The 27,214-nt window shown below is 41.8% G+C and overlaps 1 protein-coding gene across 4 annotated transcripts in view; it reads right to left on the reverse strand.

Annotated features, from left to right (window-relative positions):
• Window positions 1–9,054: 9,054 nt before the first annotated feature.
• The window catches only part of PDSS2 (decaprenyl diphosphate synthase subunit 2), a 105,760-nt gene continuing 87,600 nt past the window's right edge, over window positions 9,055–27,214 (reverse strand). For 2 of the 4 annotated variants that reach the window (XM_052672525.1, XM_052672514.1), the window contains 4 exons: window positions 24,879–25,049; window positions 23,119–23,250; window positions 19,842–19,877; window positions 9,055–11,194 (listed from right to left, as the gene is read on the reverse strand). In XM_052672525.1, the coding sequence (XP_052528485.1) occupies window positions 11,036–11,194; window positions 19,842–19,877; window positions 23,119–23,250; window positions 24,879–25,049 (498 nt within the window). In that variant the 3' untranslated portion in view covers window positions 9,055–11,035. Of the gene's footprint in view, window positions 11,195–16,958; window positions 17,672–19,841; window positions 22,725–23,118; window positions 23,251–24,878; window positions 25,050–27,214 lie in introns of those variants that run through there. The other 2 variants (XM_052672542.1, XM_052672535.1) reach the window with 2 other exon arrangements.

Below are 27,214 nucleotides of genomic sequence, written 5' to 3' on the forward strand. Positions count from 1 at the left end.
TTGCAGTTCCTTCACCATTTGAACTTGTGATGAACAACTCATTTATTCAAATGTTCATTTATTTCCCTTCATGCCTTTGGCTCAAAAGCCACTCTGTGACATTGCAGCAATCTCTGGAAAATTCTGCTGGGAAGAGAAGCTCTGGTACTCCAACATGAGCACTCTTCAGGAAAAAAATCATCATCACTCCTGAGTGCAAACAGTGCCCCATCGCTCACCCTGCCAAGCTGAAACAAGATTTCAGCCATCAACATCAACCAAAATGTGAAAGCTGCCAAAACTGATTGTCTTTCACAGAATCATAGAATGGTTTGGGTTGGAAGGGCCCTTAAAGACCATTGAGCTCTAACCCTAACTGCCATGGGCTGCTTACCATCCCCCAAGCTCAGCTGCCCAGGGCCCCATCCAACCTGGCCTTGAGTGCCTCTGGGAATGGAGCACCCCCAGCTTCTCTGGGCAGCTGTGCCAGTGCCTCATCACCATTGAGCAAAGAATTTCCTCCAAACATCTCACCTAAATCTGCAGTGTCGGACTGGCAGTGAGGGCACAGGTGGTGTCACCACTGCAGCAGGCATGAGTGAGGAGCTGGAGCAGCTCAGTGTGCTGAGGCCACAGCATGGTACAGTGACATGGAAAGAGAATGGCCATGAATGTAGAGCTCTCTGCTTCTAGTCGTGCACGTTTGGCATGAATGAAGACCCAAACCTCTGGCACGGCTCCTTTCTTGCAGACTGCTGCAATTCCCTGCAGCACTGGGGAGGCAGTGTTGTGGCATGTGATGTTGAAAGTGCTCTCAGTGCTAGTTATGGCAGTTTGGTTCAGGAAAATGTACCACTGTAGCACCAGTTAATCTCTTTTCTCCAGCACGCATCTTGAACCTAAGCCACACTGCAGCCAGACCCAAGAGCCAGAAAGCAGAAGAGAAACAGCCTTAGTGTGCAGAGTGAGTTCCTTCCAAGTCATATGCATTTTGCACAAGACCTTAAAGTGAAATCAAGTCCCATTCCTGTAGGAAGGCAAGCAGAGCCTCCTTTTGCCCTATGCCTGACTTCCTGTTGCCTGCAGGAGCAGGGCACACTCTGCTCAATGTGCAGGTGCACTGAGAGATGGAGCTGGAGGGCAATGCCTGGAGGATGGGGCCAGTGCTTGCTGCTGGAAGCCAGCACACTGCCAGGGCCAGGATTGCCCTCTAGTGCTTCCTGTAAGTGCATGGGTGAAATCAGGAGTTTGCACTGGCCTGCCAGAATTGGACAGGTGCATGAGAACATCCCGAAATAAAAATAAAACAAATCAGTCCAATTAACTCATTGAATCTACAGTAAAAGGTGGTCTGTGACTCAAAATTTATACAAGCCTGAAATATTCAATGGCAAATAAGGCAAGAGCATCTGTCACATGGTGGCCCACTTCACACTCCTCAGAACCTTTCACTGCCAGCCAAACTGATGGGACATCCATGGACAAATAGCATGTGCTTGCTTAGAGCCTGTGCCAGCCCACAGGCAGCAATGCTGAACAAGTAATGTGCTGCAGGTTCTATCCAGACCGTGCTGCAACCTAGGGGTGGAGGAACTGCAGAAGACACCCAAGCTTCTTTTCTACTTGCAAACTTTCCATGGGTGCAAGCAGTGCTGGGGGGCTCTGCCTGTGACATTCTGCACTGATTGGGAAGTAGTGGCTTGGAGTGCCAGCTAATGTAAGTGCGAGTTTTCTTCTCAGAAACAAAATTAGTATGTGATACTTTTAAATTTTGTAGCAGCACTGCATCTTGTTCTTAAGTACGATGATAGCCACTGTTGGAAGCCAGACTTTGCAAATATGGGCAAATATATATATATATATATACATATAGTAGTATTGCTAGTTGAGGATGTCAAAATAGAGAATCCAAAATCATATCAAAACTGGAATGGAAGATGTGAGTAGGACAGAACAGTAACGGAGCATCAAGAATAGAGTAACTGAGTGAGCAACTGAAAATCTCCCTCTGTGCTGCAGCAGTTGATGCATACATCAGTTGCCTCCACAACTGTTTAAAAATTGATGCGTCTGAGCAATTTCCCTCTTGGAAGTGTAAGCCCCTTTTAACCTCTTGGCAATGAAATCGTTACATGCAGAAATAATGCTTTCGGCCTGTTGCGCAGTCTCATAGCTCATTAAGATATCTGCATTCAAAATATTTGTAGCAATAGGTAAAAAATAGTAATAATTTGGCAAGCAATGTAGAAAACGGGGTTTCACTGAGAGCTCATCTGTCTGATTTGCTGAGTAATTTTTTTTTTTTTTTGAGCAAAGACCTCTTTTTTTTTTTTTTTAATAAGTGAGAGGAGCAGCGTTCAGGTCACAGAAGTCTATGTGGAAGGAACCCTCTTTACTTCAGAAGCAGCTTGAGATCTTCCCTTTTCATTCTTTGCCCCCACTGCTTTGGGAGAGCTGTTCAGTGGACAGGAACCTTTCCTTCTGGACGTGCATTTGTGTGCATCCCTGGTTCACAGCTATTAGATACTGCAACCCAAACTGCCACAGCCACTTGGAGAACAGTCATGTATTTGAAAAGTATTTGATGGTTGCACTGGATGATCTTGTAGGTCTTTTCCAACCTTGGTGATTCTGTGATTCTGCGAAGGCTTTTTACCAAGCAGAAAATAAATCTGCCTTGGAAATTGGAAAATTTAACCTGCTGTTTTTTTTTTCTTTTCCCTCTTAAAAATGGAAGGTGCGGGGGCCTGCATTTCCAAGAACGGAAGAAATCCCATGTGCTTAATGGCCATTGCTGGAAGAAAATATCAAGACATTCCTTTCCGTAAAAGTTTAAGTAAGAAACGCTCCCAGTCACTAGCAGTGCGACTATTTGCAGCAGGACCGGTCTTTAAGAAACACTTGGTATTTGAACTCCATTTATTTTCCTGCAAAGATATCTTATCTCAGCACATCCAAAAGCCATTTACAGCTCCTGAGCAGAGAAAGGGATAGTCATAGTTGTTGTAAATTGGCGTAAAACTTTAACGCGTTCACTTCCACAGGTTGACAAAAGCAAAGCCATTGTTTTATTAAAATACGACTCAGTAATGCAGGCATTTTTCCTTTAGTGTTCTCCTGCCAGGGCTCTGTTGTGCTTTCTTTATGTCGGTGCTGAAAATAACGATGCGAGCAACTAAGTGTAATTGTAGGAAATTATTGCTAGCGATTTGCATATGAAACACACACCTTTTACTGCCTCCAGTTTGCATTGTTCGGCTGGGTTATAAATAGTACAGCTCGAGTGCTGCAAACAGAAAACAATTTTCAACGGGCGCATGCGATGAATGAAGAAGTGCTCCGGCACAATGTGCGACTTGGAGAGCTTTCATGGGGATGGGCCGGGGGGGGGGGGGGGGGGGGAGGGAAAGGCTTTCTCTCCTGATCGTGCTCTGCTTTGGAGAAGCTGCTCACACAGCGAGCATCCCATCCCGCTCATCCGCAGAGTAAGGCTTTTTTGCAATCAGTGTTTATGTTTTTGTGGAGAAAAAGAAAAAAAACACGTAATCTAATCTGCAGGCTAATTCCACTAATTACTTCTAGATAACATTTCCTTTTTGTAATTTGACATTTAATAACTGCTAAAATATGAGCGCTACCGTTGATTCAAGTAATTTGATGTAAATGTCAAAGGCAGAAAAGGACCTGGTTATAAGACGCTGGCTTTGGTGCAAGCAAAATGCTCACTTCTGTGTACAATTAGAAAAATACAACGAAACTGATCATTTTTCTACTAGCAAAGAGTATTTTCAGTCCTTGATATCTGGGGGAAGGAGCGAAGGGATGAAGACAAAGCGAAATAGGGAAAAATTAGAATATTTTTGAGCAAGATTTTTATAACATGGCTGCAGAACGGCAACTGCCCTTTGTAATCCTATATAGGAGAATACAGCCCTCAAATTAAATTGTACTCATAAATTCCATAGAAACCAGACAAATCTGTGAAATGCTGTTTTAATTCTCATGGGCTCACCTGTCACATGTTTGCCACGTCCTCGTGTGATGTGACCCCTCTGGGCAGACCAGTGATCCCATCATGTGAGGGGGTTCGCACCCTGCTCCAGGATGCTGCCTTCCCATTCAGTAAGGAATCGCCTCACCTCGCCGTTTCTGTTTTGGAGAAAAAAGGCTCTTTTTCCACGGAGATGCGCCTTGGCAAAAAACCATTCTGCAGATAGGGAGGAACGAAAGCCAACTTGCAATGCTGCAGAGCGTGAGTCTCCTACACGTGGGGGAGCCAGAGCACTCCTCAGCTGGCACAACACAGGGACCCGGTGATGCACAGGCACGGCCATGCACGAGGGGCAGCACCTGGACATGGGGACAGAGCGGGCAGCACCAAGCACAGGGCATCCAGTCTCTATCTGCTCATCACCCTCTCCTCCTTTTCTCAACCTACAGCAAGTGTTGTGCTTTATGGCTCGGGTAATTCTAATAGCATTCGTCAACTTGCTATCAAAAGTTGAGCTTAATGATTTTTAGAAAAACAGGTCAGATTTAACCCAGAAGAGAAATGTGTGAATGCTGGTTATTTAAATGATTAGTGCATTTTAGGGATTGGTTTCTGAAAGGGGAAGAAAAAAAAAGAATTTATTGCAAAGACTGTGAAAACAGACCACTTTCAGAATTGGACATTTTCTTTCCTTTGAATTGCTTTGGGAGACTGAGAAGCAGCAATGGAGAGATTTCAGCAATAGGTTATACTTCAGAGCACCACAAGCTGGTACACCTGAACAACGTACCTGGGGCAAGAGGTATTCTCCAGCCACTCCACAGAATGCTCTCTCAATACTTCCATGAAAGTAAAAAAACCCCTTTTCAATTCTTTAGCAACTTTAATCAATTTGGTTGCATGCTAAGTCATGTGTGCACTCTATTGCCAATAGGGCAAAGCACAGGCTGGGTTACAGTAGGCCATCAAATCCACGTTGCCCACTTGCCTTTCATCCACCTGACTGGAGGCAGAGCCCCTCTAGATTAGTCAGAGTATTAATTACCTGAGTCTTGTAAATTTAAACCAGAAATCCCTTCATTAGGGCCAGGACTACCATAGAATCATTTAGAATCATAGAATGGTTTGGCGATCTTTAAGGTCATCTAGTTCCAACCCTCTCTGCCATAGACAGGGCCACTTCCCTTTAGACCAGGCTGCTCACAGCCTCGTCCACAGAATCACAGAATGGCCAGGATTGGAAGGGACCTCAAGGATGATGAATCTCCGACCCCCCTGCCACATGCAGGGCCACCAACCTCCCCATTTAATGCTAGACCAGGCTGCCCAGGGCCCCGTCCAACCTGGCCTTGAACACCTCCAGGGATGGGGCATCCACAACCTCTCTGGGCAGCCTGCTCCAGCACCTCATCACTCTCTCTGTAAAGAACTTCCCCCTGACATCCACCCTAAATCTTCCCTCCCAGCCTGGTCTTGAGTGCTTCCAGGGATGAGACATTCATAACCTCACTGGGCATCAGCTCTCCTCTCCCTGAGGAATCAGCAACTGGAATGGTAATTTTACTGGATGGACTTTTTATGGCTACCATTTTTGCTCACTGTTCGTGTATCTGATCTTGTAGATTCGAGGTGGGTTCATCACCCCGCTTCCTCATGTCCTCCCCTGGTCATGTAGATGCACCCATGGAATCCTGTCCTTTAAGCAGAGGAAAGCTGACTCTCAGCAACTGAGATTCTGGCCTATATGGTTGAGGACAATCTCTGAGTTACTGGAGCTGTTGGGACAGCCTCTCCACAGTCAAGATGCAGGCATGTAGGGTCAAGAAGAAGAGAGGTTCCTTTTGATTAGCTGAACAACTGACCTGTCCATCACTGGTGCCTGCAAATCATCCAGATCGTTGTAGCCAGGATGCTGGTATGTAATATCAGCTAGCTCATCATAAACTTCTGCCACATGGTCCACATGCACTGGACTTAATCTGGATCTTTGGGTGCTTGGTTGACATCCACACGTTGTGGCAGACCACCTCCACCATGGCTAATTCCATCAGTTACTGGATACGTTCCTCAGCAGTGGTCCACTAACCTCAGTGGTATACAGGATCCTCCTTAAAAGAGATACCTTTTCCATATGCTTAACTGGAGAAGCTGGCTCCAGAGGCTAAATGAGCTGACTTCTGCTTCTATTGTTTCTTTACTTGGCTGTAGCAAGTACCTGAGTCTGAAGACTAGGAAGCAGAGGTTGGGTTTCTGGCTTAGCTATTGGTCTCTTGGAGACCCTGTCTCACCCTGAAGGCACTGCATAGTGGTTAGTAGGTGCAGACCAGGCCCCAGCACAGCCTGAGGAGTTGTGTCCCTCTGGCACAGCCAGAGCATCGCTTTCTCAAATGCTGTGCCCCATCTTTTGGGGCTTGGGGGCGAAATTCTATATTGCTGGATGGAAAAGCTGCTCTTGGTGTCTGTTCTCATTCACTCACGCGTCTTTCCAAGACATTCCTAAATAGTTGGTTAGCCTTAGGAAAAGCCAGAATCACATTTCTGAGACAAGCACTCAGAGCAGCCCAGGACACTCAAGGTACTGAAGAGCTGTTGGAGCAAGGGAAGAAGCATCTGCCCTGCAGAAGCAGAAGGTGCCATTCTTTGTCTCCTTTACAAACTGGCTCTCAGAAAAGTGGGAAAAGTTGCAGTTATTAGCTGTCTCCACGAGATGGTTCCCAAAGCACTGGGAGAGCAGCAATGCAGGGCCCAAATACCAGATTAGGCTCGAGGCCAGTGCTTTTATCATAGCTCTCCCAGGCAAAGCACAAGCAGGTGCTGCAGAGCACAGTAAACCGCAAAAGGCAAGAACAGCCTTTAACAAGCTCTCAAATTTGATGTACAGCAAGAGAAGGAGCCTAGCATGAAGTAGGTAAGAAACCAAATAAACCAGTGGTGGGAACAATAAACATTGTGACCAGCAACAGGCTTAACAGAAGCTCTCCCTCTAACATGCTCCATCCAAATCTGTCGCTACCTCTGTTCTGCCCCGAATTAGGCACCAGAAAGGATTGTTGTGGGCTCACCCTGGAGGGCAGTATGGCAGACTGTGCAGCTGCTTATTCACACTCATTGCCTCCCACTTCCCAAGCAAGCTGGGACAGAGAATCAGAAAAGCGAAAGAAAGAAAAGTTGTGAGTGGAGATAAAAACAATTTAGTAGGAAGGGAAAAAAAAAACCACAAAAAAACAAGTGATGCAGAAGCAATGACCCCAGCCAACTGATGCCTAACCAGACCCAAAGCAGCAGCTCCCCTGGAAGACAGCCCAGCTTCTATTGCTGAGCGCAACGTTCCATGGCACAGATTGTCCCTTTGGTGAGCTGCAGTCAGCTGTCCACCTGTCCCCAGCCTGCTCACTGTGCAGGGAGAGTGAGATGCACAGAAAGCCTGGGTGCTGTGAAAGCTCTGTTCAGCCAAAGCATTGGTCCGCTACCGATACTGCTGTGGTCACAAATCTAGAACACAGCACCATACAGGCTGCAATGAAGGAAATCAGCTCTATCCCAGCTAGTTCCATCCAGTGCACCACAGTAAGTTTTTATTCTCCTCTCCACCATACCCAGAGAGGCTGTTCCCGAAGCGGCCTGTTTTGGGCTTGCAGCCCAACAAGCTTAATATGAAAATGGCTTTGGTCCCTGGACGGCTACCCTGCTGCTCAGGACATTGCAAGGATGGCCACCAGGAGGGGTTGATAGAGTTGGGACTGCTTAGACCACTGAGAGCAGACTAACAGGCAACCAAACACTACCAGCCTACAAGTACAGGGTAGGGAATTAAAGACAGGGGAGCCAAACTCTTCTTAGTCGTGACAGAAACAATGAGCCATCACCACCAACTGTTGTGAGGAAGGACATCAGAAACTCCTTCACAAGGAAGGTGAAGCAGCACTGGGGCATGCTGCATGGGGAACCTGTAAGAAGTTTCCAAGGCTTGGTGTTGGCAACAATCCCACTGTGAACAGGAGATCTGAACACAGGACCCTTAGCACTCCCCTTCCGGCCAAACATTTCTAAGCTCCTATGTACCTTGTTTTCCAAACAATTAGAAATTGAATTTTACAGCCTTCTTATACAACATTATCACAATTGTGAAGCTGGAAAAACCAGGCTGGAAGTTCCATTAGACACATATGAGACAGCCATCCTAACCACTGCAGCTGTGCTCTTTGCAGATGAATTCAGTTTGGTTTTATGAGCAATTGGGACCTTGTCCTGTATTTTGCATACCCGTGGAATGGTCCAGCAATACAAATCCTGGAACGAAGTTCAGAGGAGCAGCTGATAGGTGCTTCTGGTTGAGTCACTTGTGTTTTGGATCAGAGTACTGGTGGCAATTAAGAAAAGCAGACATAAACATTAGGTGCAATTTTCTGTGCCAAAGCCCTTGTGAAATGCAAGGGCATGGAAAGGAAATGGCATATGTCCTCGGCTTTGCTAAAAACCAAAATCACCTCACTCCTCAAACTCTTTAATTAATGTACATTCTGATAATTCTCTTGGTCATTAGAAAATTAAAAAACAAACAAACAAACACAACAAACGTGACCCTGAAAACAGCTTTTTGGTTTTTTTTTCCAATCTTACAGATGAGAATTTCACTATATATATACATGTACTACTAAGACAGCTGAAGACAACACAGCTTCTGTCACCTGGATGGCTGAAGCAAATGTTATGAATTCCCTCCACAACCAGAACTCAGACCTCCCCTCCCCGACATCCTTATAGAAGTAAGTGAGGAAAATAATCCAGGAGAATAAAAACAGAATGGTCTAAAGATTCTACCACTGCTCAGCAACTGCATATGGTGTGGGGAACCCAATTAACCCACAGTTTAACAGAGGGGTGCAATTCTTTGCTTGTGTTTTACCTGGATAAACCAAGGCAACAAAAATTTCTCAATAGTTATAGACAAATATATTGAATATAAAATTACCCAATAACAGTGGTACGGACAACTCATTTTGACTTCTTTTTAAATTACTGTTAAGGAACAGTTTAAGAGCAAGCAGAGCTTTCTGGTGGTAAAAACACAAAACCATTCTAAATAGTTTTGTCGATTTGCCTTTATTAGTAAAAAGTACAAATAAAAAAGATGTACTTGCATGAAAAAATAAACCAGGTGTACACAGTTGTTTTGCATGTTTGATTTTTTTCTTCATATAACCGAGGTAAGATAGCTCAGAATATCTCCAGCAGGCCCCAGTTTCTTGTAGCCTTTAATCATTTTGAAGCACTTAGCATAGATGTAAAATAAAGACAAGGTATGGCTTCTTCTATATGTAACATGTAACAATCAGGTCCAGAAAAACTGTCTGAAATACAACTGGGGTTGAATTTAAGTATTTACTTTCAAGCCTGGTGCCTACGTTAGCTAACCAGTGTACATTTGCACCTGTGAAGTTCCCTGAAGTTCTAAGGCAGATGCCCATGGCTGCCATCACCTGTGTGCTCTTCTGCAGCCTCCAGCCTTCCCGCAGCAGCAGCACCAACATGGGCAGAAGTGCCCTGAGCTTGGGAAGACAGAAAATGCCAGGGCAGGCATGGAAAACAAAGTGCAAGCAAGAAGTGGTCTCATGCTGAAGACATTCTCCAAAATAAAACAAGTCCTGAGTTTTGGACACTGCTCCTGTACAAAGATTGTCTCAAGCGTCCTTATTATACATGCAATATTACAGTATAATATAGACATATATTACATGGAATATTATGTACATTATGCGGGATACATTTTCAGTATATTTTTAGAGGATACAGTTTGTATTTGTATTTTGCACTCGGTGGAATGCAACACGCTGGTCTATGATAAATAAGCTGTGTGACAGAGCGGGGAGGAGTGCAGGGGGAGAAGGAGGGAGGAGAGAATTTAACAGAAATAACTCCACTTAGTGTTTGAGTGAACGATGTAATGAAATCTGTTTGCTGTGCTAGCTGTCTCCAGATTGGGCTGTAATTACACCACAGAAGGAAGAAAGGTAGCTGAGTCTCAATCTAGATCATTTATGTAAACTCAGCCTTCTTGTCAACGATGTTCTCAGATTGCATGCATGCAAACCACAAAAATCATCTCCTATGAACAAAACAGAGACAGTCTCACATTGCAAGCTCCTGATACACCTCAAGCTTTCTGTAGTTGGACTTAAAAATTCAGAACACTGAGATTCAGAACTTCTCCAATGTTTTCTCCATTTCATTCAGAGCCGCGAAAGGCTGCGCTCACAGAAGAATTTCACACAGAATTTGTGTTCTTTTCTGCCCAAGGCTGACATCTAGCCTTACAAATTACCATTTATTTGGCTGAAACGAATACAAGCATCGCAAATCCAGGAAATTATTCTGTGTAAGGTTGTGCAGAAACAAACTACTCGATCTTAGAGAAGGGTATTCCCTCAATTCCTTCCATTCTTTGACCCAGAGAAGCACATTCTGTACGCACAGTACAAAAACCAGGCAGCCACTTCCCTCAGCAGAGCCAAATTAATATTTGATTAAATATCTTAAAGCTCCTACTTACCATGCTTGACACATTTTCTCGGCAAGTTTCTCAGATAGGGAAAGCATTAGACACAGGGCAACTTTACATTGCAATACATGAAAAGAGCGCGAGGAGCCCCGGCCGCGCAGACAGATCAAGGACTTTCCCCTGTTAATTCCCTGCCCTGCAGTGGAAGATGGGGTGCCCGCTGGCTCTGGCAGCCGGGGGCGTTTTGTGTGACACCCGCTCCCTCCGCACGCCCTCCCTGGGCAGGAAAACCACCGGCCTCCGCCCTGGCGCCGTCCCCGCCGATGCCCAATCAATACGCACTTATTTCCTGTCCATTTGCTGAGGTCACGGAAACGGGCCTCATTAATTATTTCTGCCGGCGCAGCCTCAAGTGTGCTTCTGGCACGACAAGTGAACGCGTGACCTTTTTTTATTTCCCCCGTCTTTCTTTTTCCTTTTTCTCCCCCTTCCCCGAATTTTGCCTGTCATGGAGGGAGGTCAGGCGGGTCCCTGCCGATGGGCACCCGGCAGCTCCCACGAAGAGCTCAGGAGAACCGGGTCACGGCGTGGACGATGTTGGCCAGGGCGGCTCTGGCCTCCGAGGGAGGGAAACTCTCCAGGGCTGCCAGTGCACGGTTTCCATGGCAACGGCACAGGTCGATGGCAGAAGTCACACCTTTGCCAGCCTTGATCGCTTCTTGCAGCTGTTGGGAAACACAGGCATGGAGAGACTGCTCCGGCAGGGCCGGCGCACGGTTAGCTGTGATGGCGGTGCTTCCATCACCTTTTCCCGAGGTAAAGGCAATCACCAAAGCAATTAGAAACAGCTCTCAGAATGGTCTCAGGTGTACAGCTGCTCCATTCTGGCCCCAGACTACAATAAAACTGCAGGTGATTTAACGCTCATCGCCCACTGAGAGCTGCCAGCTCTCCAGGGAGCACAGAGCAATACAAGACTTCAAAACATCTGAGCATTTCCACGCCACTGCCTGAGAGCTGCTGTGCAGCACTGGCACACTGCACGCTTATTTGATCTCCCATTTGCTGCAGTGAGAAGCTGGATTTTATAAATGCTCATTAAGGATGGCATGCATGGGGCTTTTGCCTTCTGTACTACAGATTTCTATTAATACACTGCATGATTACATTTCTGACAGTGGACATATGCAAATTGTCAGTAAAGCAAGGTTTGTTCAACTTTATCATACTCAACTAAGTCTGGATAGAACAGCTTAGGTTGGAGGGGACCTTACAGATCATCCAGCTCCAGGCTCCTGCTGCGGGCAGAGCCACCAGTCCCCAGTTCAACTGCCCAGGTTCCATACAACCTGGCCTTGAACAGCTCCAGGGATGGGGCACCTACAGCTTCTATGAGCAGCCTGTGCTGGTGCCTCACTGCCCCCTGCATAAAGAATTTCCTCCCAGCAACTCTTTTGGTTTGAAGCTGTTCCCCCTTGTCCTATCACTATCAGACTGTGTAAAAAGTCAGTCCTCCTCCTGCTTGTAAGTTCCCTTCAAGTACTAGAAGGCCACAGTGAAGTCTCCCTGGAGCCTCCACTTTTTCAAATTTAACAATCCCAATTCCCTCAACCTTTCTTGAAAGAAAAGGTGCTCCACCCCTCTGAGTATCTTTGAGGCTCTTCTCTAAACCTGCTCCAACAGCTCTGCATCCCACTTGTCCTGGTGCCCCAGGGCTGCATGCAGAACTCCGGATGGGGCCTCAGGAGGTCAGAGCTGAAGGGGATAATCACTTTCTTCACCCTGCTGGCAACCCCTCTTCTGATGCAGCCCAGGATATTGTTGGCCTTGCAGGCCCATCCTCTCAATAAGGACAGGCAAACTGAGAATGGTTCAGTGAAACACCCGATGAGAAAGTAAAATTCCCCGTGACATTCACAGCAAGCTGCTGGAAAGATCTGGTATCTAAAAAACTTGGGTAAATGACAGGTTAAGTTTCCCACAAAATAATACAGACAATTATCCCTAAACCATGACAGCATTTCATCATCCTTAATATGTCCCACATGGCTTTCATTGTTTAGTTTCATCACGGTATCAGCTTTTTGTTTGTTTGTTTTAAAAAGGCTTTTCTTGAACACAGGTGCCTACATTAATTAAACAGGGTTCTATAAATTATGTTTTCCTCCACCTCGTAGCACAATGCCCCAATTCATTCACAAACACATCATTAAAATTGTAGCAACCTAGAAGTAAATCACGTCAAAAATATCTAAGCCACGTCCAAACTGTGAAAGTCATCCATTTTATAGATACTTGCATTTAGTTAAAATGAATGATATTTCTTAATACAAACTGAAGTGGATTCATTATCCGTATTTAAAGATGAAATTAGCTGAAAGCATATTACAGCACTTGAGTGTTCAGGTCCCAGTTCATAAAAATTTTATTTTCCTTTTCAGTTAGAATCTTTCTGTGCTGTGCTTTGGAGAACTAACCTGGAGGCAAAACTGCACTGCATTGTTAATTCAACACATCTTTTAACAAATAGGACTCAGCCGTACAGCACAGCTCTGCTGTGAAGGTGGGGACAGGTGAGAGTGAGGAGGTACGTGAACAGCATGGAAAGGTATTTCCTCTCTGCTTCCTTCAGTCATAACGTTGAGAGATGGCAGAGCCCACACACTTGAAGCTAACTGCTGATTTGTTAATGCTCACTAGAAATGTTTAAAGTACCTGCTAGTGCTCGTGTAAGTATACACCGAGATGTAAACTGGAAAGAAATCAACTTCTACAGAATCTTTACAATCTGGAATGAGGGAGAATTCAAAAACTGACAGAAGGACACAACCTATTTATGTGCTTGTTTTGTGCAAACCTGTAGACTCATACAGTGCCTTGAAGACAAAACAATTGAAAAAACATCAGACCAATCTACTATTGAACGTTTGCAGGCAAAGTTCAAGGAACCTCTAAGCGAAAAAATCTCTGCCTGTATGACAGGTTCCTTCCTCAGCTTTTTAGTCATGAACAATTTCACAGTCCTTAACAACTTTGTTTTGTGCTCCATTTGCAGAACCAGCCAGCCAATTCAAGTAAGTATACACACACTGAGGTAAACCAGCCTGGATTAATCAGAGTGAGCGTTACCTCTGTCTCAGACACGGCTGTTAAAAAGGAAGGGGAAAAAAAAACACGAGTACAAATTGGGCTTCTTGTAGCAAGAAAGTTATTAAAGAAATTCAAGATGTAACTCCATAGGAAACCAGGCTTCAGTAAGTCCTGCTTTACACAAAACAACTGATTTATGTATTTAGCTGCACTGTTAGTTTTACTGGAGCTACACTTGCTCTCAATTTTTGAACTTCAGTGATTTCATGTAATGAACTTCACAAATTAAGTACATTAAAAAATCCACGTATCCAGTTTAGATGTATTATTCCTATTATTTCATTTAGATAGGAACAGATAATTTTTTAGGCAAATTAATAGAAAAGAAAAACAAACTCTTTCAATTTATTACTGTATAAACTTCAATTAAGCTCCCTTGTTAATTTCTTCTAAACAAAGGGATCACATCTTCTGGTCTCTACTTACAAGGCTTCATTTTGCGCTAGCATATTTCCACTAGTAGGAACAATTTCATCTATCATTAAAATACAATCTACTTCAGAGCAGCATTCAATAATTAAAACAGAATACAGGTCAAGATACAGATTAGATTTTTTTTTTGCCAGTTCAACTGCAAGATATGCTGGAATACTGCATTTTAAATTTTTGGCTTTTGTTCCAACCACTGGCAATAAAGCCTTACTTCTTTCTAAAGGTGCCAAGCATGCGAAAGTTCACAGAAGGGCTCTTGTTTCAATTCAGCTTTAAGAATAGTTTTAAAATAGTGCAGCCCAATTAAGATTCATAAGGGAAGCAATAACCCCTCCCAGCAAACCAACACTGGTTTTCCTCAGCACCCTCAATCTATCCAGATGTTTACCAGGCTTAGTGGTTTTTCACTGTACACATGAAGCTCAGAAACACAAAGTTTTTTTGTCTGAAAGGTTGCTCTATGAGTCTAAAAAAAAGCAACACAACAACAAAATCTTCAACTAAATTCAAATCAACAAGGAATAGGTTGATAGGTTCCATTTCTCTCATATTTGAACCGTACTTTTTCCTTCACAGTTACCTACACACCTATTTTTTCTTGAAACAGTGTGCCCTTGCAGCAAAGATCATGAACCAACCTCAGGCTGCGTTAGCAAGGAAAGGCTGCAAATTGCTTGGTTTGGCTTAAGAGTAGAAGGCGGGAATTGCTGCCCCGACCATCTCAAGGACCAGTGCAAATCAAAGGCTTATGTGGAAAGGAGAAGCACTGGGCTCAGGTAGCAGCATGAGAAATGCTGATGAGACTCAAGGAAATTCTTTTCCACTGGGAGGATAGTCAATCCAACAGGCTTCTCAGGCAGGTTATAAGAACTCAAGTTCTTGCAGGTATCCAGAACTCAGACAAGGCTCTGAGCTGATCAATTCACACTAGCTCTGCTCTGAGCAAAATGAGGGACCAGATGTTCCCCAGAGTTCCCTTCCAACTTCAATTACCATATCATTTTGTGACTAAAGCCGAGTTCTGAGCACTGTTTTCTAGTCTCCTTGCCTTAGAAGATAAAAAGAAAATTTAACACAGAAATTACATATTTGCCTTCCAGAGCAACTGTTCTGGGCTCATCTTAGCGCACACAAGTAATTAATATGATATTTATGCTAAAAAAAAAAAAAAAAAAAGTGATATTGGTTCGTTTAATGAAACAAAAGCCATGTTGGATTCTCATCCTAAAAAGGCCATGGAAGACATCCACCAATTAAAAACAATGATACAGCTGATTTTTGGTATTGCATATACGCTTGAGTACTTCAGATAACTGTTACCTTTCTTTAGTTTAGCCAAAATCTAAATTCAAAAGAAAGAAACAAACACACAGACTCAGAAAACAAAACCTCCTAAATTTACCCCAAATAACAACATAACAGCATCCCCCATTTAACAAGTGATCATAGAATCACAGAATCATAGAATTGTCAAGAGTTAGAAAAGACCTGCAAGATCATCTAGTCCAACCGTCCACCTACCACCAATGCTGCCCACTAAACCATGTCCCTGTGTACCACATCTACACATTCACTGAACAGTTCCAGGGATGGTGGCTCCACTACCTCCCTGGGCAGCCTGTTCCAGTGTCTCATCACTCCTTTTGAGAATAAGTTGCTTCTAATATCCAACCTGAACCTCTCCTGGTGCAACTCGAAGCCATTCCCACTCATCATATCAAATAATTTGGATGTTAACAAAAGATTTCAGGGAACAAAAGTGAATGCCAACGAGCAATAAGGGCCAACTTCTCCATAAGGGACAGGGAGCCATGGGAGATGACCTCCCAGCAGGGCATGGGACCAGTCCTACAGGGTCCCATGAGGTGAGCATCATCCATTTTGAGATCTGGTAATTCCCAACGTGCAGTAAGCTGCTTCTCCTGAGAGGCTTTGTCTGCTTATGTAATATTGCTAACATATCAAGAATAAGTATACTCACTAACAACTGTTGTTTTAATATACAGAACAAAAGAAACTAATGGCAATTGCTGCAAACAAGAGATTTTAACAGAAAACTCGCAGAGGTCACTACCATCTACAAATACCAATTCTGTTTTTAGCTCTCTGCTGCAATTCAGGAGCAGGACAGCAGCTAGTCTACTGCCTGTAGTCCCATGACACCTCTCACGGTGATACTCTGCCATTTAATTAATCAGAGCTGAGGGAGCACTGTCATTTATGGTGTGAGATGGTAAAACTGCTCCAAAGACAGCACCACAGTAGGACAAGCGCGCTGAGTAAGGCAGTCAGGAGTGAGCTGGTCAAGCAGAGTTATACGCCCTTGCTGGTGCAGCTGGATGGCACTGTGTTATTGTTACTGCCACCAAGAAACCTCACTGTTTCCAGATCTGACCTTACCCATTTTTCTTCTTTAGTTCTTTCCTTCCGTACGTGAAGCCAAGACATTAGCACCATGCACTGTATGAATGGATCTACCACTTCCTGACTCATTACTGCCAATCCAGTATAAAATCCGCTCTGTTAAAGTCTTGTGGTGGTTCTATACACAAACTATCAAAGTATATCACAGCACTGCTGACGTGCCATATTTCCTGTGCCAGTTTGGATGAAAGGACTCCACAAGAAAGCAAGTGAGTAGGCCTACATTAAAAAAAAATTGTTTTGCCATATCTTCTTTCACTTGACCTAATTTATCTTTTACGAATGCTATATTAAGAAAAACAAGTCCTTTCCATGGTATGCTATCTGGATGCAAAATATAGGATGTCACTTTAGTCTCGTAATTCTTCTAGAGCCTTGGCCAGTGAACAAGAATTATTCACTCCTGCTACTTTTTGTACTTTTGTTACTCTCACTTAACAAGACTGCATAATGCCTCGCACCATTAAGTCTTGATTTCAGTGGAACCAAAATTATAAATAAGTGATTCACTGAGGATCTCAATTTGTTTTTGTAGAATTACAGCTTATCTGTGGCAAATAACTGGTAAAATGGACAAAGAAGCCTGAGATTTTTGTTGAAATTCAGCGTACTAATGAGGATGACAGGAAATCACATTTCAATGACACACAAGCTTTGTTTCTGCCATATATTGGTACTTTTACTGTTGTTATCTGAGAAACACCACTGAAATAGAGCTTCAACTACTTTTTCATCTCTGTAAGAGACTTTCAAACAACATAATGATTGGATCAATAATTTGTCTGGATGTGGTGTGATGGTACAGCAAAATTCAGAGTGAAACATTCAGATAATAATGCAAGAAAATAAGACTCTTTCTGATATCAAAGTCCTTCTAATAAGAAGATTGATATGCTGGGAGAAAGAAAGTACTGATAATTTTGCAGAACAGTGACCTTATTGACATGATAGTCTTAGGGCTAATTAAATTAATGAAAAGTATTTCACTTCTGTTTTTATCTCAGAGCCCTAACAAAATTTACTAGCACCACCAAGACTTTTTTTTTGTCAGTGGAAAAGCTCAGAAAGATCATTTTCATATAACATGCATCATATGAACAGTTAAAAAGTTCTTGAGCAGCCTTTTAGTAGAGTCACGTTGAATGGACAGATCTCAATTTCTCATCTTTTCCTTAATTCATTATTTTAATTGAAATCTGCAGTGAATAAGGTGAAATATTCTTAAGCAGACAAAACAGCAAAAGGTCTTTATGTAAATATTGTTATGTATTTAAATAAACAAACAGCATTTTTATTTTGTGCAAATGGCATGCTGAAGTTCATAGTAAAAATGAAGTTTCGCATCTAGTTTTGGTGACCATAGCTTTTTCAAAATGAAAGAGGTGTTTCTGAGACTCAAAGAGAAGCAAGGCTCTGGATTTGATTAGAAATGTTAAAGTAAATCTAGCAACTGAATAGAGATGAGAGGAGACACTGATGCTGTGGAAAAAAAACCCACAAAAAACAGCAAATGTGCAAAATACTGACTCTGGTGGTACAGGAGTAAAGACATCACAGCAAAGAACAAAAAAGAAACACAAATTTGTGTGGCACAATATGTACTCTAATTGGCTGTGTGCATGTACCGGTCAAACTAATACACTGAGATGAGCTACAGGTTACTGAGCATGGATGTAACTAATGGCCACTTTTATTTTAAATGAAGAAACACAGAAGAGAAGGATGTGACACCGATTTTGAAACTGATGTTCTCGAAAAACAAAGTTGATTATTGTTTGAGTGTGCAAAAGCAATGGAGAATTTTTCACTAATAAACTACTACTAGTTCTTCATTACTGAACTCATAATATTCATGAGTGTGTAAGAGACGATCAGCCAGAGCACTGAAATCATGTCTCCCAGCTGAAGTCGACTGCATGAAATAAAAACCTCAAGAGGGCTTTTTCCTTTCCTTTTCCCTTTCCTTTCCTTTCCCCTTTCCTTCCCTTCCATCCAAGTGTCCAAGTTGCACAGTCACACTAAGTTTTCCAACTTCATATGAAGGATTCAAAATATGAAATCATGCAAGTAAAAATGTAGAATATAACAACAAATACATAATTCAGTAAAGCAATTTTAGAAGCCTTTAGAAGCCTTTCTCCCACCTCCCACTTTTTTTTTTGTTTTAAACTATGGAAATGACACTGGGCATGTCACAACTGTAACTCTTATAAGAAGGAAATCCATTCTATAGTTAGAAAAGCAAGTAGCGTCGTCTGAACATTCAAAGGAGTGTTTCACATATTTGAGGAAAAGAATTCAGTACTCTCAGCAATGATTTAGAAAGTGGCAGTTGTATCAGTCTTTTTCTATTATTAAAAACAAAACAAATCAAAACACCAAATCAAAATGAAGATGATTTTAAATAGTTAAAGCTGAGATCCTTTTCATGCTTGAACAAGAAGAAAAAATAGCAATTCAAACTTTCTTAATATGGTATAACTACATTAGAAGTCTGACCTGTAACATGTATACATGTTAACTTACCACATTAACAGCAAACATTCACAGCTGTAATGTTCTTTAAAGTCTACTCCAAGAGGGTGATTCTCAATTGTGTGAGAGCAGTAACTTAACAATTATTTCCCAGTGATGCTGGAGGAAGCTAACTGGACCCTCACGATGTACTTAAGACTCGGAACAACTCAGCTTTGTGCTCACTGAGTAACTTGGGGACAAATCCCATCTTCTACCTCCACCACAGTTAAGCTGTTCTCCAGTACTGAAGGAGGGAGCCTTCTATGTCATCTCCTGCACTTCTCTAAGAGCACCACAATGCTCCAGCTACTTTCAGCTGATAAGCTAATTAATTCACATCTGCTTTTACTACAGAGCAGTTGCATAGCAAATGCTGTGGTGACTTAGCTCAAAGCTGTAACAGGAAAGACAAATTGCTATAAAACACCTGTGTGTAGATGTGTGTATTTTTCTAAAGGAAGCAGAGTATTAAGGTGAGATTAAGAAAAGAATAACAGCATATTCTATCAATAAGTAGAGATCACTGCTGGCAGCTAACCTGCAAACAACTGCAGAAAAGGAGACAGCAAAAGCTGACAAAAAGCTGACTTCAGAACTAAGTTTGGAGAATTAAATGGAATAAATAATGGCAAAAATGATCATTAAATGGCTGTGTTTGATACAGGATAGATAACTGTTAGTGACTTTTCAAATCAAGTAATAGTACAAGCCATTCTCTCTCTCTTCCTCTCTGCATGCATACATGCATAAAGTGGCTTAAATAAGGAAGTTTCAACTGTCAAGAATAACCTTGAAAATGTCACACATAATATTAAAAATAAAAAGCAGGTTTAAATGTAATTTACTGACCTTCTTGTAGTCCATCAAATTTCCTTTTCCTTGTGCCTTAAAGAGAAAGAGAGATTTTATATAAGACATTACCTATATAGACTACAGTAGCAAGAGTATAAGATGCAATTAGAAGACCTACTGCTTTACACAGAATTGACTTTCTTTAGGAATCAGATGCAGAAAAAATACAACTGAAGTTATTACCAGCTTATCCAACATAGTTCTGTTTCACAGAATCAGGCTTTTTAGTCTTAGTAATACCAGAAGAGGTGTGTTCAGCATGCCCTCTCCTAAACGTAAGACGTTACAAGCAGCAGGAGTATTTTCTCATTCTCTGCTCCTCTCAAACACTCAAGCCAACAGCACTTACACTTCTCCAAGCAGCAGCCTTAGCTAATGTTTCCTAAGCTTTCTTTTTACAATAGCACATTTGCCCTTTTCTTCCTTTTATCCTCACAGTAGTTTGCTCTTTGACTTTTACTGACCCTGATTTCAGGCACAGAGATTTTCTTCTATTACATAAGATTTCTGCATCTGGTTTAGCTTCCTCACTGACTTACAAAAGGTATGCCTTCTTGCCAAATTGGGGTAACTTTCCAGGTCTCACTGCTTGGCTGTGCCAAGGCTCTTGGATGTGCTAAGGTTCTGGGCCTCAAATAAAAGGATCTGTGTACCAGCATGCTCAAGATATGAACAAGCAACTCAGCTCAGCCTTTCTTCTGAATACCACATGCCAGTTGTGAGGGACAATAATATTAGGACATTCTTCATCGATAATCAGGTGGTGTAAAATCAGCTCATCTTGCCAGGAAGAAAGATCCCTGAATCCCCCATGGAACGGCTCAAAATGCATCAGATAAACAGATCACAAGCAGACAGTTTATGACAATGCTTTTGAAGTAGATTTTCAGGACTAGTGGTTTTGAAGATTGACTTTTCTTTCTCAGATGAGGTGACCCTCTTATGTATGTTCTTAAAACCTACGCTTCACAATACTTAACAAAGCATCTGATAAATCATCTACAAAGCATTTCGGAAATGCTTTTCTTCTAGTTGTGATTCTTTAGAGAAGGCTCAGAAAGACCTGGTAAAAGGTACAGGGATTACTTTGGCCTAAGTGAGATTGTTTCTAATTTATTCTCCTATTGAATTAAAAATGTTGTGGGCTAAGATGAGTTCTAGACCTATTTTTTTAATTTTAAGAATACAAGGCTTTCCAAAATCTCAGCAGGACTGCATTTAGCAGCTATTTTAACACTTTTGTCTAGAGGTCAGCATTCAAGCATTTGTCTACAGTGGTGTTTTCTGGAAACTATTCAGGGCTGGATTTAAGTTTATTGAAAAAAAGAAAAAAAAACACCCCAAAAATAAAGACATTTCAGGACTCTACTCCCCAGCCCATATTGCTTTTCAAATAAGACAGCTGACCATTCATTGGCTACTTTACTTTTAAATACAAAAGGTTGGAGGGGTTTGGTGGTAAAATCAGTGAGAATAGATTCTCTGGCCTTTGTGTATGATCATTCATGTACGTATCTGTATATGCATGCATACACACACACATATATACATACATCTACAACTTTTTTTCTCTTTTATGACACAGCTTCCCTTTGTACGCATCCCAATTTTCTTTTAAGGCAGTTTCTGAACATCCAAATTTGAAGGTAATCTTCTCAAAATACACACATCCACATGTGGTGATCTGGTGTGTTTTGTTCTTTTCAAATAAAGAAACAAGAGGGTTTTTAAACGGTCTCCAGCTCAGCAGCAAGAAGGTGCATATGCCTGTCTCTATTCTAAAGCTACCGTAGGAACAGCGCCTGTTTCTGGACTTGTGACAAGAGAACTCTGGGGAAACAATGACAAAAAGTCCTGGGCTCCACAGCATTTCAGGCATCCTTGATTAAGACACGAATGACAGGCAGTAAGTCCTGGCCACATACTTTGTATTTAGCTAAAATAATAGTAAGTACAATACTTCTATGTAGAGCATGTCACTTTTTTCCCCTTCAGCAAAAACCGCTTCATTGTTTCTATCATGCCCATTTTTGGTATAAGAATTAGCAAGGAGACAGACGGCACTCCTGGAATCCTGCAACCTCCTCTAGATTCTGCAGATGGGAAATGGTTTCAAAGCCTTTATAAAGTGCGCTGTGGTAATACCATTATTCTCCAACTGCAATCATCTAAATCCATTTACATTCAACTCACATCTGAGCCTTGTGTTGAGACTGCAGAATTTGAAAATTTCTCATCATACATTATGAAACATCGTCGTCTAATTTCAAATTGACACAAAGCTTGTTTTGGTTCAAGATTCACACACAGTACTACTGCAACCTGGCCACCATAAATGGAGAATTAGGCAGAAGCTCAAACCTTACATCCTGCGATGCTCAGTTCTGCTTTCAAACCAAGAAGGAAAGAAGCCATCAACAAGCATCTTAAAAGAACGTGTTTGCAGGGAGCTAGCTTATTACCAAAGGCAGCAGACTTTCTCCTGAAGAATCAGTGTAACAACATCAGGAATTTCCAAACAGTACACATCACAGCTGTTTAGAAAAGCAAAACATGTCTGTCTGATACAGGAACACAACAGAATGCTTATTACTGGTCATCTTTCTTTGTTTCTTCCCCACTTTCTCCTCCCTGCTCTCCTGTATCATTATCTATTTGTATTTCAGCACACAGGAAATATTCATAGGCTGGAATGCCACAGTTCTATGTGGTAATGTAGAACAGATATATGCTACACAGCCATCTTACTTTTATGTCCTTCCTTATGTGTTAGAGGAAAAATAACTGAATGAAGAGAACTGAGCATGAGGACATCAACCAGCTAGACCTCTCAAATACTTTGTAGTGGTCAGGAAGCCATGTCTCCCAGGTCTTTTCCCTCTGTTGAAAATCACAGATCCCAGAGAAAAGTTAGCCCAAGAAAACGTGTACTTACCTTTTGACCACTCTGGTGGCATTACACAGCCACTGAAAGTAGGTTTAAGCTAAGATATAGGACTTTGCACAAATAGTAAGGGACAGATGCTCCATGGAAGTGAATCTGCTCGTTACACTGACACACAGAAGTCGTAAAGAGCTCATTTGTCAGCTCCTCTGATTTCACCCTCTTGAAATAATGAAAGAGAGTGGTTTTAGGTATTGGAAAGTAGAGGTAATAACCTTTGCATTATCTCATCTGATGTCGGTTTCTGAGTTTCTCTGTAGATTGAAAGCACAGACAGAAGAGAGATGCAAATGACAGAAGTTGGCAATTCTAAACAATGTTTTAATTTACCTCTCTGATCTGTTTAATCCATGCATCCCTTCCAAGGAATTCCTGATGAAGGACTGCAGGAGCACAATTCAAACTGAAGGCCATGGCATCACTAGAACTTTCTTTAACAAATGGCTGAAGGTCTGAATGCAGCTGAAAGAAAAGAACAGTTTTTTTCAACTTCCAGAAGCAGACTATACATTCACATCTACCAATTCAAAGCCCGTATCCCAACTCTATAGCTACTTGCCATTTTCTGCTTTGACACTTGCATTCTGGTTGCACTTCAAGACTGAAGGAGGGAAAGGAAGAAGGAGAAGCACTGCAGTGGCAGAAAGCTGTGATAAAGACAAGTACACAGAGTATCTCCAAATAAGTAGGTAAAGGACAGCTTGCAGAGCTGGGCAAGTGATGAGACAGTCAGGTAAGGAATTGTTGAATGGAAAGAAGTGGAAAAAAAACCATAAAAGAAAGAACGATTTAGTCTTTGTTGGGAAGATCAGTTTTTCATCTGTTAAGGGCAATGCACTCTATCTACTTCCAGTAACCAAAGAAATTGATGTAGTACGATCTGTTTTCTGACAAAGGAAATATTACACAGCTAATAGCCTTCTATGAAAATCATGTAATCCTTTATACACAACCATATTAATCACTAGAGAAAGAATTAACATTAAAGCACACACTAAATATATTAAAGCTATAGTCTGAACTAGATGTAGTTTACTCTCAGAGTAGTACCTAGCAATATTTGTATGTCAATGAAGTCCTGCTTTTGAAAACCACTTCCTTTTCTTGGAGGAACTAGAAACCACATAAACCAACTGAGTAGGAGCGGATGGGAGGTCTGTTTGCCTGTCTCAAGCGATATCTTCCTTTACAAGTACTGCAATACAGATGGAGTGGGTATGTGAGGCAAAACAAGAGTGCTTTGCTTTGTACTACCTCTAGCTGTGAACTGAAAGACTGAAGAAAATATTTCCGTCCAGTTTTCAGTGAAGAAAATGCAGCTTAACACTTCAACTCAAACATAAGTTGACTAAGTGGATGCACTTCTGACTTGAACTGAAATTGCCAGAGATATGCCTCTGTGTAAGGCCAGTGAGCTCCAATAGAGGACAAGTAGAAATCTAAAACCTGCACAGACATTTTGCAGTGGCTGTCTCACTCTAGCATGAGGGAGGGTCAGACTTTTTCTGGGAAATCCTACTGCTGCAGAAGTTTATGCTCCTACTGTTCTCACCTGGTTACCTCCCTTGCTATGCATCATTTACTCCCTTTGGAAGTTAGCTCCACAGCAGATTAGCTAGAAGAGAACACATGCAGGTACTTCAGCCACTGCAGCTCCTGTCTCAGTCTCATGTGCTGCTGCAGGAAGCTGAACTTATTGGCACAAACATATGCATGGAGGCAGCTTGGCACCCAACACCTGCTTCCCTCTGCAATTCCTGCTGCTGGGACTGTGGCTTCAAGAAGAACACAGAGCACAGAAAGTAAAGCTTTAAGCTGCTACAGACAGACGAACCAGAGGGACTTTTAACAGAGCGTCGAATGAAATAAACCACACAGCCAGAAAGCGTGATTTTGCAAGCTCATAAGCACTGTTCATATCAGCAGTTTCTGCAAACGTTATACCAGGCAGTAGTCAAGTCCCTCAGTACCGTTAACCTGCTGACAAAGGTCTGTGGCATAGTGGTGGTGGTACAGAACAGAGCTCAAGACCAACAAATCTTGCAAGTTTTTCCAATTTTAAAATCACAGACTGAAAGAAAAAGGTGTACCTTATGACTCATGGACATGTGCTTTCCATACCGAAATGCCATGTCCTGAATCTCAGAGCTATGCTTTGCTAGTTCCATTGCAGCCTGGCAGCTCTTTGCCAGCAAGGCACTATGTGACAGGAAAACCTGTTCCTTCCACGTAGATATTCCAATGTCATCTGTAAGACAGTTCTGCAAATGAAAGAAAGGTGAAAATGAAAACAACAAAACTGCAACTGTGTCAGCTCATGGAAGTTAGCATTGCAGCAGAGGAAAATGCAACATGTGGTAAGTAACAAAACTCTGGATGCCAAGGTGCTAAACATAAGTTCTTCTACGGATAGGTAGAGAAAAATACCAGAATAAATATGCCTGAAACTTCAACAAACAACATTTTCATCTTCTGCTCAAAAAGAACTACAAACAAAATATGTGGAGTTGTCAACAGATTCCACACAGATCCTTTTCTGCACTACTTTATTATTACCCTGAACATTAACAGTCAGTTACATTCCCTCTGCGGTACAGGGGAGAAGAAAGAAAGCAGAAAGCAAACTACGTCTGTATTTCAGCCTCTCGCCAGTAACTAAGAACCAGCAATCCCAAACAAACAGGATGTCATCTCCGAAGTCACTCTCATTTCTTCTTTGCAGTTAAGAAAAAAAAACAAAAAACCAAACACCCCACCCCACAATACTGGAGAAAGTATTAGAAAAGCATATAGAACTGCAATGGAAAGATGAAGGGGAGTGATGAAGGAGTCATACCTCTTCCTCCCCAGGAAAGACTGAAAGCATTTCAAAACAAATAAAGCCATGTTTTAGAAAAGGTATTAACTTCCCCAGAGGAGCGACAGTGATTGCAGTGGTGACTCTAGTGAACTTTATCACCTTGACTCTAAGGTCAAAGATGTTTAACATTTCCACAGATCCTCTATATCTAAAGCATTAATTTGAATTACTTTCTACAAAATGGAAATGTGTTTTAGTTAACGTGAATCCCATCTTCTCTTCCCCAAACATAAATTCATTTGTGTTGGTATTTCACTATTTTACTATTAAGTTTCCAAAGCTAGATGCGACATGTAAACTTTCTCACACATACACATCACTGTAGGTTTTCTCCAAATAGAAAAATAAATAAATGCAAAAGATTGTTTTGTTATGAAAACCTAAAATAAGTAAAGAGAAACTCCAGAAAAGAAAATAATGTTAAAAAGTTGGTAATTTCTCAGTTCAGTCAAACCTATAGCATACACCAAACCAAAACATTCTTCAAAACAGTAATGCAAAAATCTCCAACATAACAAGAATTTTCCTTCAAAGTGATGTCAATTAAGTTACTTAGCAATGAGCACGTAGTAATTCTGCGTGACCCTATAGTTTTCTCACAAGGTATTATTATCTGTAATGAAATTGGTAACAAATGAAATAGAATCCATTCATTCAGCACGAATTTTTCTCCCTTATGCATATCACCCAGAAGTGCTGCATTACAAGGGAGAGAATAATTTGAGACTAATGGAAAAAGTAGGAGAATTCTGCAATGCCAAATAACACAGTGCTGTATCAAAATTCCACTGCTTTCAGATGCACGATTAACTTACACAAGGAATGTGAAGATCAGAGAAACCACATGTTTGCTATTATGTATTTGATAACTTACGAAGTCAAGCCTGAATTATCCTTGTGTTTCATTTTACTGTTGTAATTTTAATATCTTGACTCAGCCCAGAGCACGTGCAAATTCCCATCGCTGGCAAAACGTCAAAATGAGCATTTAATTCAAGTAGCTTCCTATGTATCAAGTTATAGGTCCCTCCCTCCACCCTCCCAATCAGATATAGATCCATTTATTTTAAATTCAAAATCAGAAGCTCTTGGAAGACGCAACACAATCTTTTGCTTAACAACCAATCTGCTCAGAGAAAGAACAGGATTTACTAAAATTTGCTGGATGATAGTGGAAACTGGCAGTGATTTTTATAATTATTTGTTTTAAATCCAACCAAGACAAAAATATTAAGGTATCTTTAAACAGTTTATGAAGTTCAAATATCTTTCAGAACATCCACAAGCTGAACATTTTAGCTTGCCTGAGCCCTTGAACAGTAAGAGAAATGCAGACTTTATCGAATAGTGCAGGAACTGAAACAGCTTAAACAGTCCTTCCAACTCGATACACATGAGGAAGTTGATTCTACAGTGTTTGGAAGTGACTGCACAAGAAGCTCCTGTCCACTGGATGAGAACAAGGTAAAGCTTCATACATCTAAAATGGACATAGAACTTCCGAAAAATGATGAGAATCTGAGACATTAGAAAATGTAGTATTGAAGTCTTATGTACTGTGAATCC

This window comes from Tympanuchus pallidicinctus, unplaced genomic scaffold, assembly GCF_026119805.1.
Source record: "Tympanuchus pallidicinctus isolate F22 unplaced genomic scaffold, pur_lepc_1.0 scaffold1, whole genome shotgun sequence".
Lineage (NCBI taxonomy): Eukaryota > Metazoa > Chordata > Aves > Galliformes > Phasianidae > Tympanuchus > Tympanuchus pallidicinctus.